This window comes from Oratosquilla oratoria, chromosome 8, assembly GCF_046742065.1.
Source record: "Oratosquilla oratoria isolate Oo_2021 chromosome 8, ASM4674206v1, whole genome shotgun sequence".
NCBI lineage: Eukaryota > Metazoa > Arthropoda > Malacostraca > Stomatopoda > Squillidae > Oratosquilla > Oratosquilla oratoria.
In genome coordinates this window covers 58451050-58466930 of record NC_134784.1, presented here as the reverse complement: position 1 = coordinate 58466930, position 15881 = coordinate 58451050, and the positions used below count along the sequence as shown (strand labels likewise).

General features: G+C 36.6%; 2 protein-coding genes across 11 annotated transcripts in view; both read right to left on the bottom strand.

The window, feature by feature from the left end:
* LOC143027759 (zinc finger MYM-type protein 1-like) overlaps positions 1 to 15881 on the bottom strand; it is a 487234-nt gene that overhangs the window by 175121 nt on the left and 296232 nt on the right. The window lies entirely within an intron of this gene.
* Positions 1 to 15881, bottom strand: part of LOC143027756 (tubulin polyglutamylase TTLL5-like) — a 182337-nt gene that overhangs the window by 73802 nt on the left and 92654 nt on the right. For all 10 annotated transcript variants that reach the window (XR_012966642.1, XM_076189271.1, XM_076189267.1 and 7 more), the window contains one exon: positions 238 to 325. Coding sequence is in view for 9 of the 10 variants with exons in the window: in XM_076189271.1 (XP_076045386.1) it covers positions 238 to 325 (88 nt within the window). In the remaining variant the exon portion in view is untranslated. The remainder of the gene's footprint in view (positions 1 to 237; positions 326 to 15881) is intronic.

The window sequence follows — 15881 nt, the reverse complement described above, 5'->3', positions numbered from 1 at the left end:
CCAGAGACAGGTGGATGACCATTTCATAGATAACTGTTCACGATGTCACACTTCACTCCATACTATACAGCACATCATGGAAGACTGGATTGTACACAATCATGCATGCCAACAGCACAATTTATTCTCTGCAAGGGATTTATGGGAAAACCGTTCCAGCCATGGTATTCCTTAGGGAGATGGGACTCCTCGGCCAGACAGTCTAAGGAACAACAACAACACCCTTTCCCAACTCACCTCAACTGAAGTCCATTTTCAAGTGATTTCATAACACTGTTCTTGATATGCCTCATGTCTTTGGTCAAACGATCCTCTTTCTTGTTCTCTGTTAGAAAACCATACAAAATGTATGAGAAGGGAAGCTCTACATACAAGTTCTACATCCAGTTAGCCTAAATATTTATTTTGAAAAAAAAAAAAAAAAAAAAAAAAAAAAAAAAAAAAAAAAAAAAAAAAAAAAAAAAAAAAAATACAAAATACAAAATGAAATAAACAGTAAACATATAACAAATTCTATATTTGATTCTGAGCTTCTATAAAAGATAGTAGAATTAATAACTTCAATGTTGGAATATGACAAACTACTTAGCAAGGCTTGGAATCTGGTAATGTTCCACTTACTTTTAAATCAATCAAAAAACCTTTATATTTATTGTCAGTTACTCATAACTAATACTGCTATTGAGAAGTTTTTCCATTTTAATGCAAAAAACAACAAATAACCAGAAATCAACTCAAACTCAACCTATATCATCTAAATTACAGGGTGAGATATATATATATCTTTTAGCTGATATCAGGCCACACACTAGTGACAAGTTCATATCCATTATAGGAAAACTTGCAAACTTGGTTGCACACAGAAACATTTTGGGTTATGAAAGTCAGGCTGTCATTTTAGGACAGGAAAAGCAATACCAAACTACAAAAACTAAGCACAGGTCTACAGGATATGTAGTTAAACTTGCCTTGAAATAAACTCTTGTATAGGTGTTTGTGGAAAAAATGTGCACATATCAGAATGGCATACAAATACATTTATCATAAGCACTTTTAAATGGCCTGCAATAATGAACAAGCAAAATCATTAATGAGATATACCAATCTGGCTCTATTAAACAGAACCTCTATGTGATTGATTACAATGCCTATTGTACTACCACTTAGTAGACATACACTAAACTACCTACATCAAGAACAAAATATCAAAGCTGTGTTGTATGTGTGAAGATAAAAAAGAATGTGAGACAAATACTTTTCTTACATCTATACATTCAAGAACAAATAAACAGTAAAACTGAGGTATGAGGATATACTTATATGTAGCCAAGTGTCAAGTCCTCTCTAAAAGTCCTTACCCAGTCCTGAATATAATCAAGTAATACCTCCATTGCAAACATACATCTTCCTACATGTTAAGTAATTTGCAATAACTGGGTTATTCATACAATAAATTTCATTTACGATACAGGACAAGATGGTTGTATTAGCATGGTTGAGTTCGGATATGAAGAGAGGACTTTCGAGAATGACTAAATTATGATTAATATCAGGATAATGTATATGATATCCAATATTGTGCAACTGTATGTATGTATGTGTATACCAATGTATGTATGTATACATATACATATATATATATATGCAGAAGAAATCACTTGAACGCATGATTCTAATTATGCCGAAAAACCACAAGAAAAATAACAGAAATGAGACTGAGTGCTTTCATCAATTCAGATATTTGAAAATGTCTGAATAGACAAAAGTGCTCAGTCTCATTTCTGTTATTCTCCTTGTGTTTTTTGGCATATATATATATATATATATATATATATACATATATATGTATTTAACTAGTTGTATTATATGGAAAGGGGAGCTATGCTCGTGGTGACCCGTTTTTGTATTTTGCAAGATCAAGTTTGTTCTTAAATTCTTGTATTGTGTTTGCACACACTATTTTTCCATCCAATTTGTTCCATATATCTATCACTCTGTGTGGGAAGCTGTTCTTTTTCAGGTCTCCTCTGTAGTTATAATTTTTAAGTTGAATTGCATGTCCTCTTGTTTTTCCTTTGTCACACTTTAATAAGTCCTCTCTATCAAGGTGTTCTTTTCCTTTTATAATTCTGTAGATGGTTAGTAGGTCCCCTCATTCTCTTCTACGTTCCAAGGTTGGCAATTGCAGTTCGGCCAGTATTTGTTCATATGCCAGGTTTGAAAGTGTTGGGGCCATCTTTGTTGTTGCTCTTTGTATTCTAATTTTCTTATATTCTTTTTTGTACTGGGTGACCATATCAGTGCTGCATATTCCAGTTTTGGCCTTACCAGTGTTTGTAATATTTTCTTAATCATTTCCTTATCCAGGTATTTAAAGGACACCTGTATTGATCTCAACAAATTGTATGTTTCTCTGACTATTTTGTTTGTGTGTTTATCTGGAGACATGTCTTTAGTGATGATTACTCCTAGGTCCCTTTCAGAATTTACTTTCTTTACTTCTTTTCTGTCAATTTTATACTGTCCTGATATTCTCTTCTTGCTCTTTCCAAGTTCAATTATACTGCACTTCTTGATGTTGAGCTCTACTTCCCACCTCTTGCTCCACTCTGAGACTTTGTTCAGATCACTCTGTAATGAGTCACAGTCTATTTCAGAGTTTATTCTCTTTAATAATTTTGTGTCATCCACAAAACAGTTCATGTAACTCTCAATACCTTCATCCATATCATTTACATATGTAGCAAACATTATTGGAGCTAGTACTGACCCCTGTGGGATGCCACTACTCTTTTCTTTCCATTTTGAATATTAGTCTCTGAGCACCACTCTCATTTTTCTTCCATGTAGGAAGTCCTCCATCCAATTCTATAGTTTTCCATGTATGTCTCCTATTGTTTCCAGTTTATATAGCAATTTTCTGTGTGGTACCTTATCAAATGCCTTTTGTAGGTCCAGAAAGGCACAGTCTGCCCAGCCATCCCTTTCTTGCAATATATCTATCCATCTTGAATAGAAACAAATCAAATTAGTGGTACATGATCTTCCTTGTCTGAATCCAAATTGCTTCGGGTTCAGTATATTATTCTCCTCCAGATATTTTGTCCATCTATCTTTAATGATTCTCTCACAAATTTTAACTATTGTACTTGTTAGGGATACCAGTCTATAATTTGTTGAGTCTTCCTTATTTCCCCCTTTATACATCGGCATTTTTCCAGTCTCCTGGTAGTTTTCCTTCTTTGAGTGAGCATTCAATTATTTTGTATATTTTTCCTGTTAGTTTGTCTATACATTCCTTTAGTGTTCAGTTTGCGACTCTGTCCAGGCCATGTGACTTGTTAACATCAGGCATTAATATTTGATTCCTTATTCAATTCTGAGTAATATTTAATTTCTTCATTGGAGGAAATCTTAATTAAATTCTTTGATCACAGTTTTGTAGATTTTTTTCCTCTTTGGTGAATACAGATTTGAAATGTTTGTTCATAATATCTGCCATTTCTATATCTTCTGTGTATTCTCTGTTACCTTGACTTAATTTAAGTATTTCCTGTTTATTTTTTAGCTTGCTGTTTACATATAAAATAATTTGGGTTGATCTTTACATTTGTCTATTATGTCCTCTTCATAATTTCTTTTTTCTTCTCTATGTATTTTTACATATTCATTCATAGTTTGGTGTATATTTTCCATTTCTCAGTTTTTTTCCTTTTTCTACCTTTTCCAGGCTTTATCTCTTCTGTATTTTGCCTCACTGCACTTTTTATTATACTAGGATTTTATATATACCCTTTCCTGTTTTTGTCTACATACATACTTATCCACTCCTTTATTATAGATTTCCTTCCAACTTGTCCATTTCTCTTCCACCTTTGTTTCTTCATTATTAAATTTTCCCAATTTGCTTCTTGAAAGAATTTTCTAAGTTTCTCAAAATCTGTTTTGTTATACATTAGTCTTCCTTTTCTGTGTTTTTCGTTAATTTCTATATTTGTTTCTTCATTCAATTCTAGTTCTAGTAGTATGTGATAATTTTTTCCAATTGGTGTCTTGTATTCGATTTTATCCACAATTTCGGTTTCTGATGAGAATATCAAATCCAATCTTGAGGGTTCATCATTATTTCTATATCTGGTATTTTCCTTGACCCATTGTGTCAATGTGTAATCAATGGTCATTTCCAGTAATATGTTTCCCCAGTGATCTTCTCCACCTTTCACAGTCATTTCTTCCCAACATATTTCTTTTGAGTTAAAATCACCCATAATTACCAGATTTCCTTCTTTCTTCAGTATTTCATTTAGTGTTTTTCTTGTGTCTTCCAGCATTTTGGAGTGTTCACTTTCATTCCATGAGTGAGTTTTAGGTGGGACATAAATCACTGCATACTTTCTATTTTTCATATCTCTATCCTCAACTCATAATCAACTCCACATTGTTCTCTTCTGTGATTTCTGTCACATTTAGGCCTTTCTTGGTTAGCAACATCATTTCTCCACCCTGCTTTGTTTCTCTATTTCTGTACCAATAATTATATAATCCTTGGCCTATACTATTTGGTGGCAATGATCCTTTCAATTTTGTCTCCACAATCCCCATTATATCTGTTTTTTCTTGTTCCAGATAGTCATTCAATTCATCTATTCCTAATATCAATCCGTCTATGTTGGTATATGTTATCTATTTTTTTTCCTTTTCTTCCTTTTCTTCTTTCTCCTGCATTTCCTTTTCCCTTACATACCCTTTCCTCAGTCTCAAGTCCATCACTCTCCAAAAAAAAACTCCTTCCTTTTGTTTTGTTCTTTTCTCGTTCTTTTCCTTAGCTTCCTCTATAAGTGTTTTTCCTTTTCTTTTTCCTCATTACTCAGTTCCTTTTTTATCCATAGATTTTTGTAGTTTTTACTTTTTACTAGTTTTCTTACGTTCATTAATATTTCTTCTGCTATCCACTGTGAATTAGGTTTTACTTTGAAAGGTCTATTCTTCTCTTCAGAATATTTACCCATCATGTAGATTTCTTCTATTCCCTTTTCAAGTCCTTGCCCCTCCTCCTGTATTTCTTTTAGTATTTCTGTCACTATATTCTTCTCCTCTTTTTCCTTTGGAACCTTATTAGTTCATATTTCTCTTTGATACCATAGATTACAATACATTTTTTTTTGTCTATTGTATCTCTTACCCAATCTCTTTTTTCCTGTATTACTTCTATCACTGTGTCCTTTGTATTTTCATTCATTTGTTCTTTGACTATTTCTTTAAATAGAATTTTTTTGTTTTCTTTTCTTTCATTTGGTTTTTTATTTCCATCATGTTTGATTTTTTATATTTTCATCAACTTACCCTACCTCTATTAATATCTTTTCATTAACTTCCTTCAACAAAGTTTCATTTATATTTGTGTCTTCACTTTTCATCTTTTCATTATAATTTTTTACTTTAGCCAGTTCCTTTTTTATTTCTTCTAATTCCCTAACTAATAGTGCATTTTCCTTCCTCAATTCACTCACTTCTTTGTATAATTGGTTATATTCCCTTTTCCATTCAACAATATCCCTTTTTATTTCAAATATTTCTTGGTTTATTAGTATGCTTTTGAGGTCAATACCTCTTTCTGTTCTGAATCCATGGAATGATTCGTCTTCATATCTAGGACTGCCTATATTACATATTTTCTTTCTAATCACTCCCTAAGGCATTTCATACTTACTCATATCTAATCTTCTTTTGGTTGTCTCTGTGTATGCTGGTTTATCATCCATTTCCCTTTTTTTCTATTCTTGTTAAACTTAAATCACTTTGCTACATCATGGTACCACTCGTCATTGCCCCCTTCCGATCTGTTTACAACTAGGTAAATCGCCAACTTTCAGTCGAAGAATCGCTAGATTTAGCACTAACTCGCGGAGCGTTCTCAGGCACATCCAATTCATTCGACTGCCACTCTGTGTGTGTGTGTGTGTGTGTGTATTTACCTAGTTGTATTTACCTAGTTGTATTTTGCGGGAAGGGGAGCTATGCTCGTGTTGTCCCGCCTTTGTATCTTGCAGTGTCTAGTTTGTTTTTAAACTCATGAATGGTTTTTGCGCATACTATTTCATTGTCCAGTTTGTTCCAAGTGTCCAAAACTCTATGAGGAAAACTGTTTTTCTTCAGTTCTCTTCTATAGCTATGTTTTTTTATTTTCTTTCCATGTCCTCTTGTGTTTCTTTTGTCCCAGTTAAGTAAGTTCTCACTATCGAGTACCTCTGTGCCTTTCATGATTCTGTAGATGGTCAATAGGTCACCTCTCTCTCTTCTTTGCTCCAGTGTCGGTAACTCCAGTTTAGCCAATCTCTCTTCGTATGATAGGTTTGCAAGTGCAGGTGCCATTTTTGTAGCTGCTCTTTGGATTCTTTCTATTTTCTTTATATTCTTTTTGGTACTGGGGGACCACAATGTCGCTGCATACTCTAATCTAGGCCTTATCAATGTAACCAATATTTTTTTCATCATGTCTTCGTCCAAGTATGTAAACGCCACTTTTATTGATCTTAGCAAGTTGTAAGTCTCCCCGACAATTTTGTTAATCTGTATATCATAGGACAAGTCGTTCGTGATAATTACTCCCAAATCTTTTTCGGATCCTACTTTCTTTACTTCTTTGGTTCCAATTGTATATTTTCCTGATATTCTGTTTTTGCTTTTTCCAAACTCCATTATGCTACACTTTTTAGTATTAAAGTCCACTTCCCATTTCTGACTCCAGTTCCATACCCTATTTAGGTCTTCTTGCAGTGCTTCACAGTCCTCATCAGTTTCTATTTTCCTTAGCAGTTTGGCGTCATCGGCAAAGAAGCTCATGTAGCAGTTCACGTCCTCATCCATGTCATTCATATAGATAGCAAACATTATTGGTGCCAGCACAGATCCTTGCGGTACTCCACTGATCACCTCTTTCCAGTCTGAATATTTTTCTCTGAGCACTACTCTCATCTTTCTACCAGTCAGAAAGTCCTCTATCCATTTTAGTAGGTTTCCCTGTATTCCTCCTATGTGTTCCAGTTTTTTTTAGTAGTTTTCTGTGTGGTACTTTGTCAAAGGCTTTTTGCAAGTCTAGGAATGCACAATCAGCCCATCCATTTCTTTCTTGCACTATGTCTATTAGTCTTGAGTAAAAGCATATTAAGTTTGTGGAGCATGATCTTCCTTGTCTGTGTGTGTGTGTGTGTGTGTGTGAAATAACAATAATTGTTTGGAGTTTAAATGATTAACAAAAAACACACCTTTCACACTTCATTTCACAAGCACCACCAACAGAAAAAATCTACATCAATCTACCACCTAAACCACACAAAACATCAACACAGAAACATGCACACATCCAGACAATTAAACAAATCCTTCAATGAAGACCACCAAACTTAATACACCCCCAGATATATGGCCCACATAAAAAACCTTCCCGAACCTGACAAGAATGACACTAGCATGCCTGCCCTTAAGACACCATCTGGTATTAAGACAATGCCAACACAAATTCAAACTGCTACAGATACAACCACCACACAAATGACCCACAACATCTCATATACACACACACACACACACACAGTACCAAAAAGAATATTAAGAAACTAGAAAGATTACAAAGAGCGGCAACAAAACTAGCACCGACACTCGCCGAACTAACATATGAGCAAAGACTATCCAAATTGAACCTACCAACTCTGGAACAAAGAAGAGAAAGAGGAGATTTGCTAACTATCTACAGAATAATGAAAGGAATGGAAGATTTAGACAGGAACGACCTATTAATGTGGGGCAACGGTAAAAGAAGACATGGAAAAAACTTGAAAAAGGATAGTTATAGAAAAAACTTGAAAAGGAAGTTTCCCACACAGAGCGATAAATATATGGAACAAATTAGACAACAAAACAGTATGTGCTAACACTATACAAGATTTTAAGATAAAACTTGATGCGGAGAGATACAAAGACGGGTCACCACGAGCATAGCTCCCCTCCCGTATATTACAACTAGGTAAATACCAAAAAAAAAAAAAAAAAAAAAAAAAAAAAAAATCCCAGGCAACAATGCAATATCTATTTTCTAAGTGACTTATGGTCCTTTCTGGAGGACACATTTCTTCGCATGAAAGAAAAGGGATAATGAATTGATTAACTGATTGATTCAATGACTATTAACTGCAGTCCCACAAAAGTCAGCTATAGTCCCTAGGCCCTCCCATTGATCTTTCTGGGAAGAAACAACAGATAATTTTCTGTGTTGTATTAGTGTATTTAATGTTTGTTTGAGAGAGGGTAGAGTGCCGGGGGACTGAAGGAGTGCCTGTATAGTTCCACTTTACAAAGGAAAAGGGGACAAGTGTGAGTGTAGAAGTTTTCAGAGGGATTAGCTTGTTACATGTAGTTGGGAAGGCTTATGGAAGGGTCTTGACTGCGAGGATTTGGAAAAGAACAGAGGGAGTAACTGGTGAGGTACAGTGTGGGTTTAGGACAGGTAGGGATTTTGTAATCAGATTTTTGTGGTAAGATATGTGAGAAAGCTATAGGAAAAGGTAAGGATGTATTTTGGGCTTTTATGGATCTGGAAAAGGCTTATGATAGGGTAGACAGGAAGGCACTGTGGGAGGTATTGCAGATATATAGGATAGGAGGAAAGCTGTCAAGAGTTTTTATGAGAGTAGTAAAGCGTGTGTTAGGATTAGAAATGGAGACAGTGAATTGTTTGAGGTGAAGGTAGGACTTCGTCAAGGATGTGTTATGATGCCCTGGCTGTTCAAGTTATACATGGATGGGGTGGTGCGAGAGGTAAATGCAAAGGTAGTGGGTCAGGGATTGGAAATGGTTAAAGAGAGATAAATCAGCTGTTGTTTGCTGACAACACTGCACTTGTAGCAGGATTAGAGGAGGGATTGAGGAAGTTTGTGACAGTTTGTGAAGGTGTACAAAATAATGAAGTTGAAGATAAATGTGGGTAAAAGTAAGGTGATGAGATGTACAAGGGGAGAAAGTGGCAACAGACTGGAAGTGAATATTAAGGGAGAGAGACTGGAGGAAGTAGATAGTTGGGTGATTAAAAAGTGCAATGAGAAATAGACATTTGGGAATGGATGCTAAAAGGAGATTGTATGAAATAGTTATTGTACCGACACCACTGTATGAGGAAGACACCTGGAACATAAGAGAGGAAAAGGTGAGGAATTTGAATGTATTTACCTAGTTGTATTTTATGGGACGAGAGCTATGCTTGTAGTGACCTGTTTTTGTATCTCTCCACATCCAGTTTACATGTATTCTTAAAATCTTGTATATAGTTTTGGCACTCACTGTTTCGCTGTTTAGTTTGTTCCAGACATCAATCACTATGTGGGAAGCTATTCTTTTTCAAATCTCTTCGGTAACTGTCCTTGTTTAGCCTCTTTTCGTGTCCTCTTGTTTCTCTTCTGTCACGTTTTAACCACTTCACTCCGGGCCAAAATCTTGCGGGCAGCATTAGCTGCCAGACATACGATGTTGCGTCATAATACTCGCATCATAAAAAATAGTCACCGCTTATATCGATCGTTCTCTCTTTCACCCGTGAATTTTGATAACCATAGAAAATGTGATGAAGCCAGTTTAGAGAGTATGTCAGTTATACAGGGACAACTACAATAGATATAATCAAGACGCCGATATGGCAGCCTCGCGTATCCACTTGCTCCTCATGCCGCCTATGTAGGCGGCACCGTATGGAAGAGGTTAATAAGTCATCTCTATCAAGAATGTCCATCCCTTTCATAATTCTGTAAATGGTCAACAAATCACCTCTTTCTCTTCTTTGTTACAGTGCTGATAGACTTAATTTCTCCAATCTTTGTTCGTATGTCAAATTTGATAGTGTAGGTGCCATTTTTGTCGCTGCTCTTTGAATTCTTTCTAAATTTTTTTTTCTTTGTGCTAGGTGCCCATAGTGCTGCAGCATATTCTAGTTTAGGTCTTATTAGTGCAACCAGTATTTTCTTTACCATTTCTTCATCCATGTAGTCGAAGGCCCCTTTCATTGATCTTAACCCCTTCCATACGGTGCCGCACACGTAGGCGTCATGGACTTAGATCTCGGTGGCAGCAGCCAATGCCAGCCGTACGACGTGTCGTAATAATACTCGCATCATAAAATATAGTCACCGCTTATATCGATCGTTCTCTCTTCACCCGTGAATTTTGATAACCATAGAAAATGCGATTACAAAAGAATTAGAAAGAATGTCATTATGGAGGGGCGACTACAATAAATATAATCAAGACGCCGATATGGCAGCCTCGCGAATACACTCGCTCCCCATGACGCCTACGTGTGCGGCCCCGTATGGAAGGGGTTAATAAGTTAAAAGTGTCTCCAAATAATTTATTGACATATTTATCAGGTGTCAAGTCACTTGAGATAATCACTCTCAGGTCCCTTTCTGAGTCAACTTTTTTGACTTCCTTATTACCAAATTTATATTGACCCGATATTCTATTTTTACTTTTTCCAAATTCCATTATACTACATTTCTTAATGTTAAAGTTCATTTCACACCTCTGACTCCATTCCCATATTTTGTCCAGGTCTTCTTGTAGCAATCTTCTTCTGTGCTTGCTCTCTTGAGTAATTTGGCATCGTCAGCAAAGTTCATGTAACACTTCACTCCCTCATCCATAAAACATTAAAGGAGCCAATACAGAGCATTGCAGGATGCCACTTATCACATCTTCCCAGTTTGAATTTTTGTCTCTAAGTACCACTCATTTTTCTCCCATTTAAGAAATCCTTCATCCATTCCAGTAGCTTACCTTGTATTCCTCCTATTATTTCAATTTTTCTTATTAACTTTTTATGTGGTACTTTCTCAAAAGCCTTCTGCAAGTCCAAGAAGGTGCAATCTGCCCAGCCATCTCTTGTATTATCTCAATCTCGAGTGAAAGCATATTAAGTTTGTGGTACACGATCTTCCACTTCTAAAGCCAAATTGTTTAGAGTTAAGTACTTTATTCTCTTCCAAGTGCTTGATCCATTTGTTTCTGATAACCTTTTCACATATTTTTGCTACTCTGCTTGTAAGGGATACAGGTCTGAAGTTTGTAGGATCTTCTTTGTTTCCTCCTTTATATATTGCTACTACGTTTGCATCTTTCCAATCTTGCGGTACCTTTCCTTCTTTGAGTGAAAAGTCTATTATCTTGTATAATTTGTCCGTCAGTTTTTCTATACACTTTTTCAGTATTCAATTTGCAATTACATCCGGTCCATGTGATTTCCTAACATCTAGGTTTTTTATTTGGTCTCTTATTTCTTTCTGTGTTACCTTTATTTCTTTCATTTTAGGGGGTCTTTCTTGTTGTCCATCTTCCCAAATTTGTGAGCTCTCAATTGTAAAAATAGACCTGAAATGTTTGATCACAACTTCTGCCATTTCTGTGTCGTCTATACATTCTTTATCTCCTTCATGCAGTTTTACAATTTCGTATTTGTCTTTTAATTTATCATTAACATATCTGTAAAAGAGTTTAGGTTGATCCTTACATATGTCTATATCTTTTTCATAGTTCCTTTTTTTTCCTGCATATATTCACATATTTGTTCCTATGTTTTATATATGTTTGCCACTTGGATGTTTTTTGTCTCTTTTCCATCTTTTCCAGGCTTTGCCTCTTCTGTCTTTAGCCTCAATGCACCTTTTGTTGTACCAGCACTTTATATAAATCTCTTTTTGCGTCTTCTTTGGTACATACAACCACTCCTCGTTTAACGACGACAATTGGGACCAGCGCGCCGTCGTTAACCGAATTGGTCGTTAAGCGAAAGTGTATACATATACGTACATGTACTGTATGTACAATGTCCAGCAATACATGTATCTTTATTTTCATGTATTTTCCCTCTTTTATACAGTACATTAAAGCTTTATTTACTGTTTATTTACGGTGGTTAGGTTCCTGAAATTACCGTATATGACCAAATCTGCGTATGCTGACATTCCATATTGAATACTGGGGTATTTTTTTAGTTTCGACCATGGCCGCAATATAGCAATAGAAAATTAATTACTAATTTTGTAAATTAAAATGTATCAACGTAATCTGCAATTTTGTGGGCGGAAATGAAAGTATAAAATACCATGCCACAAGAAAATATGCTAATGAACGAAGTCGGTAGCATAGGATCGGGACGCCATCTTGTCGTCTGCCAACGTCTCTCACGATGACGATAACGAGGACGAGCCTGATGACATTTAATTTGCAGGTAATGATTTATCAAACACAGGTTAGGTTAGTTTAGTTTAGACGAATTTATCATCCTTTCATTTCTTCAACATCGGCATCTATCATAACAAACATGGTGTACCATTCGTCCGACATGACTTCGTTACTTACGAAATTTGTTTTAGCACCTTTTTTTTTTATTTCCGCTCACAAAATTGCATATTACGTTGATACATTATAATTTACAAAATTAATAATTAATTTTCTATTGCTATATTGCACCCATGGTTGAAACTAAAAATTTACCAATACCGGTATATACTGTACCCCAGGTAGTTTTTGCAGGTTGCAGGATGGTAATGTAGACCTAAGCTTCAGAACACTTTACCTCACAGCTAATATCCACCATACAAGTTCATTTATAACATCATACAAATTTGCCTCAGCCAACTTAATTATCGTACACGACGTCGTAACTTCGGGAAATTTAAGTTAAACGAATATTGGTCTGTCATAAAGCCCGTCGTTACTCCGAGTTGTCGTTAACCGAGTAGGTCGTTAAACGAGGAGTGGATGTATTTATCAATTCCTTCCTTGTACTTTTCTTTGAATATGTTCCATTTGTCTTCCATCTTTGTTTCCTCTTTGGAGAATTTAACCCAGTTTGTGTTTTGGATTTTTTTTCTTAGTTTTACAAAATCCATTTTGTTGTACATTAATCTTCCTTCTCTATGTTTATCATTCCTTCTTATATTGTTTTGTTGTTTTTTAATTCAAACTCTATTAGTATATGGTCACTCTTTCCTACGGGTGTTTTATACTCCATTTTGTTAACGATATCTGGTTCAGAAGTTAATATCAAGTCTAGTTTCGACAGTTCCTCATTGTTTCTATACCTAGTATTTTCCTTAACCCATTGTGTTTTAGATAGTTTTGTGTGGATAGTTTTAGATACTTGGGTGCAAATGTGGCAGGAAAAGGTGGAGTGGAGGTGGAGGTAGAATGTAGATTGAGAGAAGCGAGTAAATGCCTTGGTGGATTAAAAAGTGTAATGAGGAATAGACATTTGGGAATGGATGCTAAGAGGAGACTGTATGAAGGAGTGATTGTGCCAACAGCACTGTATGGGGCAGAAACATGGAACATAAGAGAGGAAGAGAGAAGGAGTTTGAATGTGTTTGAGATGAGGTGTCTGAGAAGTATGATGGGGGTTACTAGGCTGGATAGAGTGAGGAATGAGGAGGTGAGGAGGAGAACAGGGGTGGAAAGGGAGTTGGGAGATAGGGTTGATGAAAGAGTATTAGGATGGTTTGGACACATGGAAAGAATGAGTGAAGAAAGACTAGTAAAAGAGGTATGGAAGGCAGATGTGGAGGGAGTGAACATGAGGGGACATCCTTGAATGAGGTTTATGGATGGGGTGAAGGGGGCTTTGGGGAAATGGGGAATGTCTGTTGAGGAAAGACGGGAGAGGACAGAAGACAGGGGTGAATGGAGAGTGGTTGTGTATGGATGATGTTGTGATGCATGAGGTGGAATGGGCAGGGGGATGGGGGGTGAGGTAGTATGTGTGAGCAAATTTTGTCTCAGCCCGAAGGGATTTCTCCCTGTCTTCTCCTTTTATGCATGGGGGGACGGAGAGGGGGGGTCGCCAATTTAATGAAGCAGCCTTGCTGTGGATGTGCTGTGTCTTGCGACACTGCTTCTGACACAGGGCAGTGGACAAGGAGCAGGGATGACCCATCATCCAGGAGGTGCTAAGATAAGAGGGAGGGTGGAGGGGTGTGGAGTGTATTCAGGGATGAAATGGGTGGGAATGATTTTATGCCTTTTCCCTTTTGGCTACCTCCCTTGTAAGGGGGAAAAAACCTTGGTATATGTATGTATGTATTGTGTTAAGGTATATTCGATGGTCATGTCCAAAGTTTTTCTCTCTCTTTTACTATCATTTCTTCCCAGATTATATCCTTTGCATTAAAATCACCCACAATTACTGTTACCACCCTCTCTCAGTAACTCATTTAGCACATTCATTGTGTCTTCCAGTAATTTAGATGAGGTGACTGAGAAGTATGTCAGGGGTTACTTGAAGGGATAGAGTGAGAAATGAGGACGTGAGGAGGAGAAAGGGGTGGAAAGGGAGTTGGGAGATAGGGTTGATGAAAGAATATTGGGATGGTTTAGACACATGGAGAGAATGAGTGAAGAAAGATTAGTAAAAAAGGTGTGGAAGGCAGAAGTGGAAGGAGTGAACATGAGGTGGATGGATGGGTAAAAGGGGCATTGGTAAAGAGGGGAATGACTGTAAAGGAAGGACAGGAGAGGACAGAAGATAGGGGTGAATGTAGAAGGGTTGTGTATGGATGTATGGATGATGCTGTGATGCATGAGGGGGAGTGGGTAGGGGATGGGGGATGAGGGAGTATGTGTGAGAAATAAATTGACGCAGCTCAAAGTGATTTCTCCCCATCTCCTTTTCTGCATGAGGGGATGGAGAGGGGGGGGGGGTTGCCAATTTAATGAAGCAGCCTTGCTGTGGATGTACCATGCCTTGTGACACTGATTCAGACCCAGGGCAGTGGTTGAGATGCAGGGATGATCCATCATCTAGGAGGTGCCAAGATGAGAGGGAGGGAAGAGGGTGAAGGGGAGTGGAGTATGTTAGGGATGGAATGGATGGGAGTGGTTTTTATGCCTTTGTTTTTTTGGCATTCTCCCTTATAAGGGTGTTGGAATATTTACCTAGTTGTATTTTATGGGAAGAGAGCTATGCTCGTAGTGACCTGCTTTTGTATCTTTCAGCATCCAGCTTGATCTTAAATTCTTGTATAGTTTTTGTTGGTATATTTACCTAGTTGTATTTTATGGGAAGAGAGCTATACTCATAGTGACCCGCTTTTGTATCTTTCAGCATCCAGTTTGATCTTTAATTCTTGTATAGTTTTTGCACTCACTGTTTCTTCATTCAGTTTGTTCCAGATATCTTTCACTCTGTGTGGGAAACTATTCTTTTTCAGATCTCTTCTGTAACTATCCTTTTTAAGCTTCTTTTCGTGTCCTCGTTTTTCTCCTAACCCACTTTAGTAAGTCATCTCTATCAAGGACTTCCATCCCTTTCATAATTCTGTAGATGGTTAGCAGGTCTCCTCTTTCTCTTCTTTGTTCCAGGGTTGGTAGTTTGAATTTGGACAATCTTTGTTTGTATGTCAATTTGGAGAATGTTGGTGCCATCTTCATTATTGCTCTTTGAATTCTTTCTAATTTTTTTATGTTCGTTTTAGTAATAGGTGTCCATAGTGTCACAGCATACTCCAATTTCGATCTTATCAATGTAACTAATATTTTCTTTACCATTTCTTCATCAATGTAGTCAAAGGTCACTTTCATTGATCTTAATGAATTGAAAGTTTCTCTGATTAATTTGTTGATATGTTTGTCTGGTGCCATGTCATTGGCAATAGTTACTCCTAGGTCCCTTCTCGGGTTGACTTTTTTTAACTTCCTTTGTACCAATTTTATATTGTCCCGATATTCTATTTTTGCTTTTTCCAAATTCCATTCTACAGTTAGTCCTCGTTATACTGTACATATGAGTTCCTGAAAACCTTACCACAAATTGAAATTACCATATACTGAACCCAAGTTTCGAC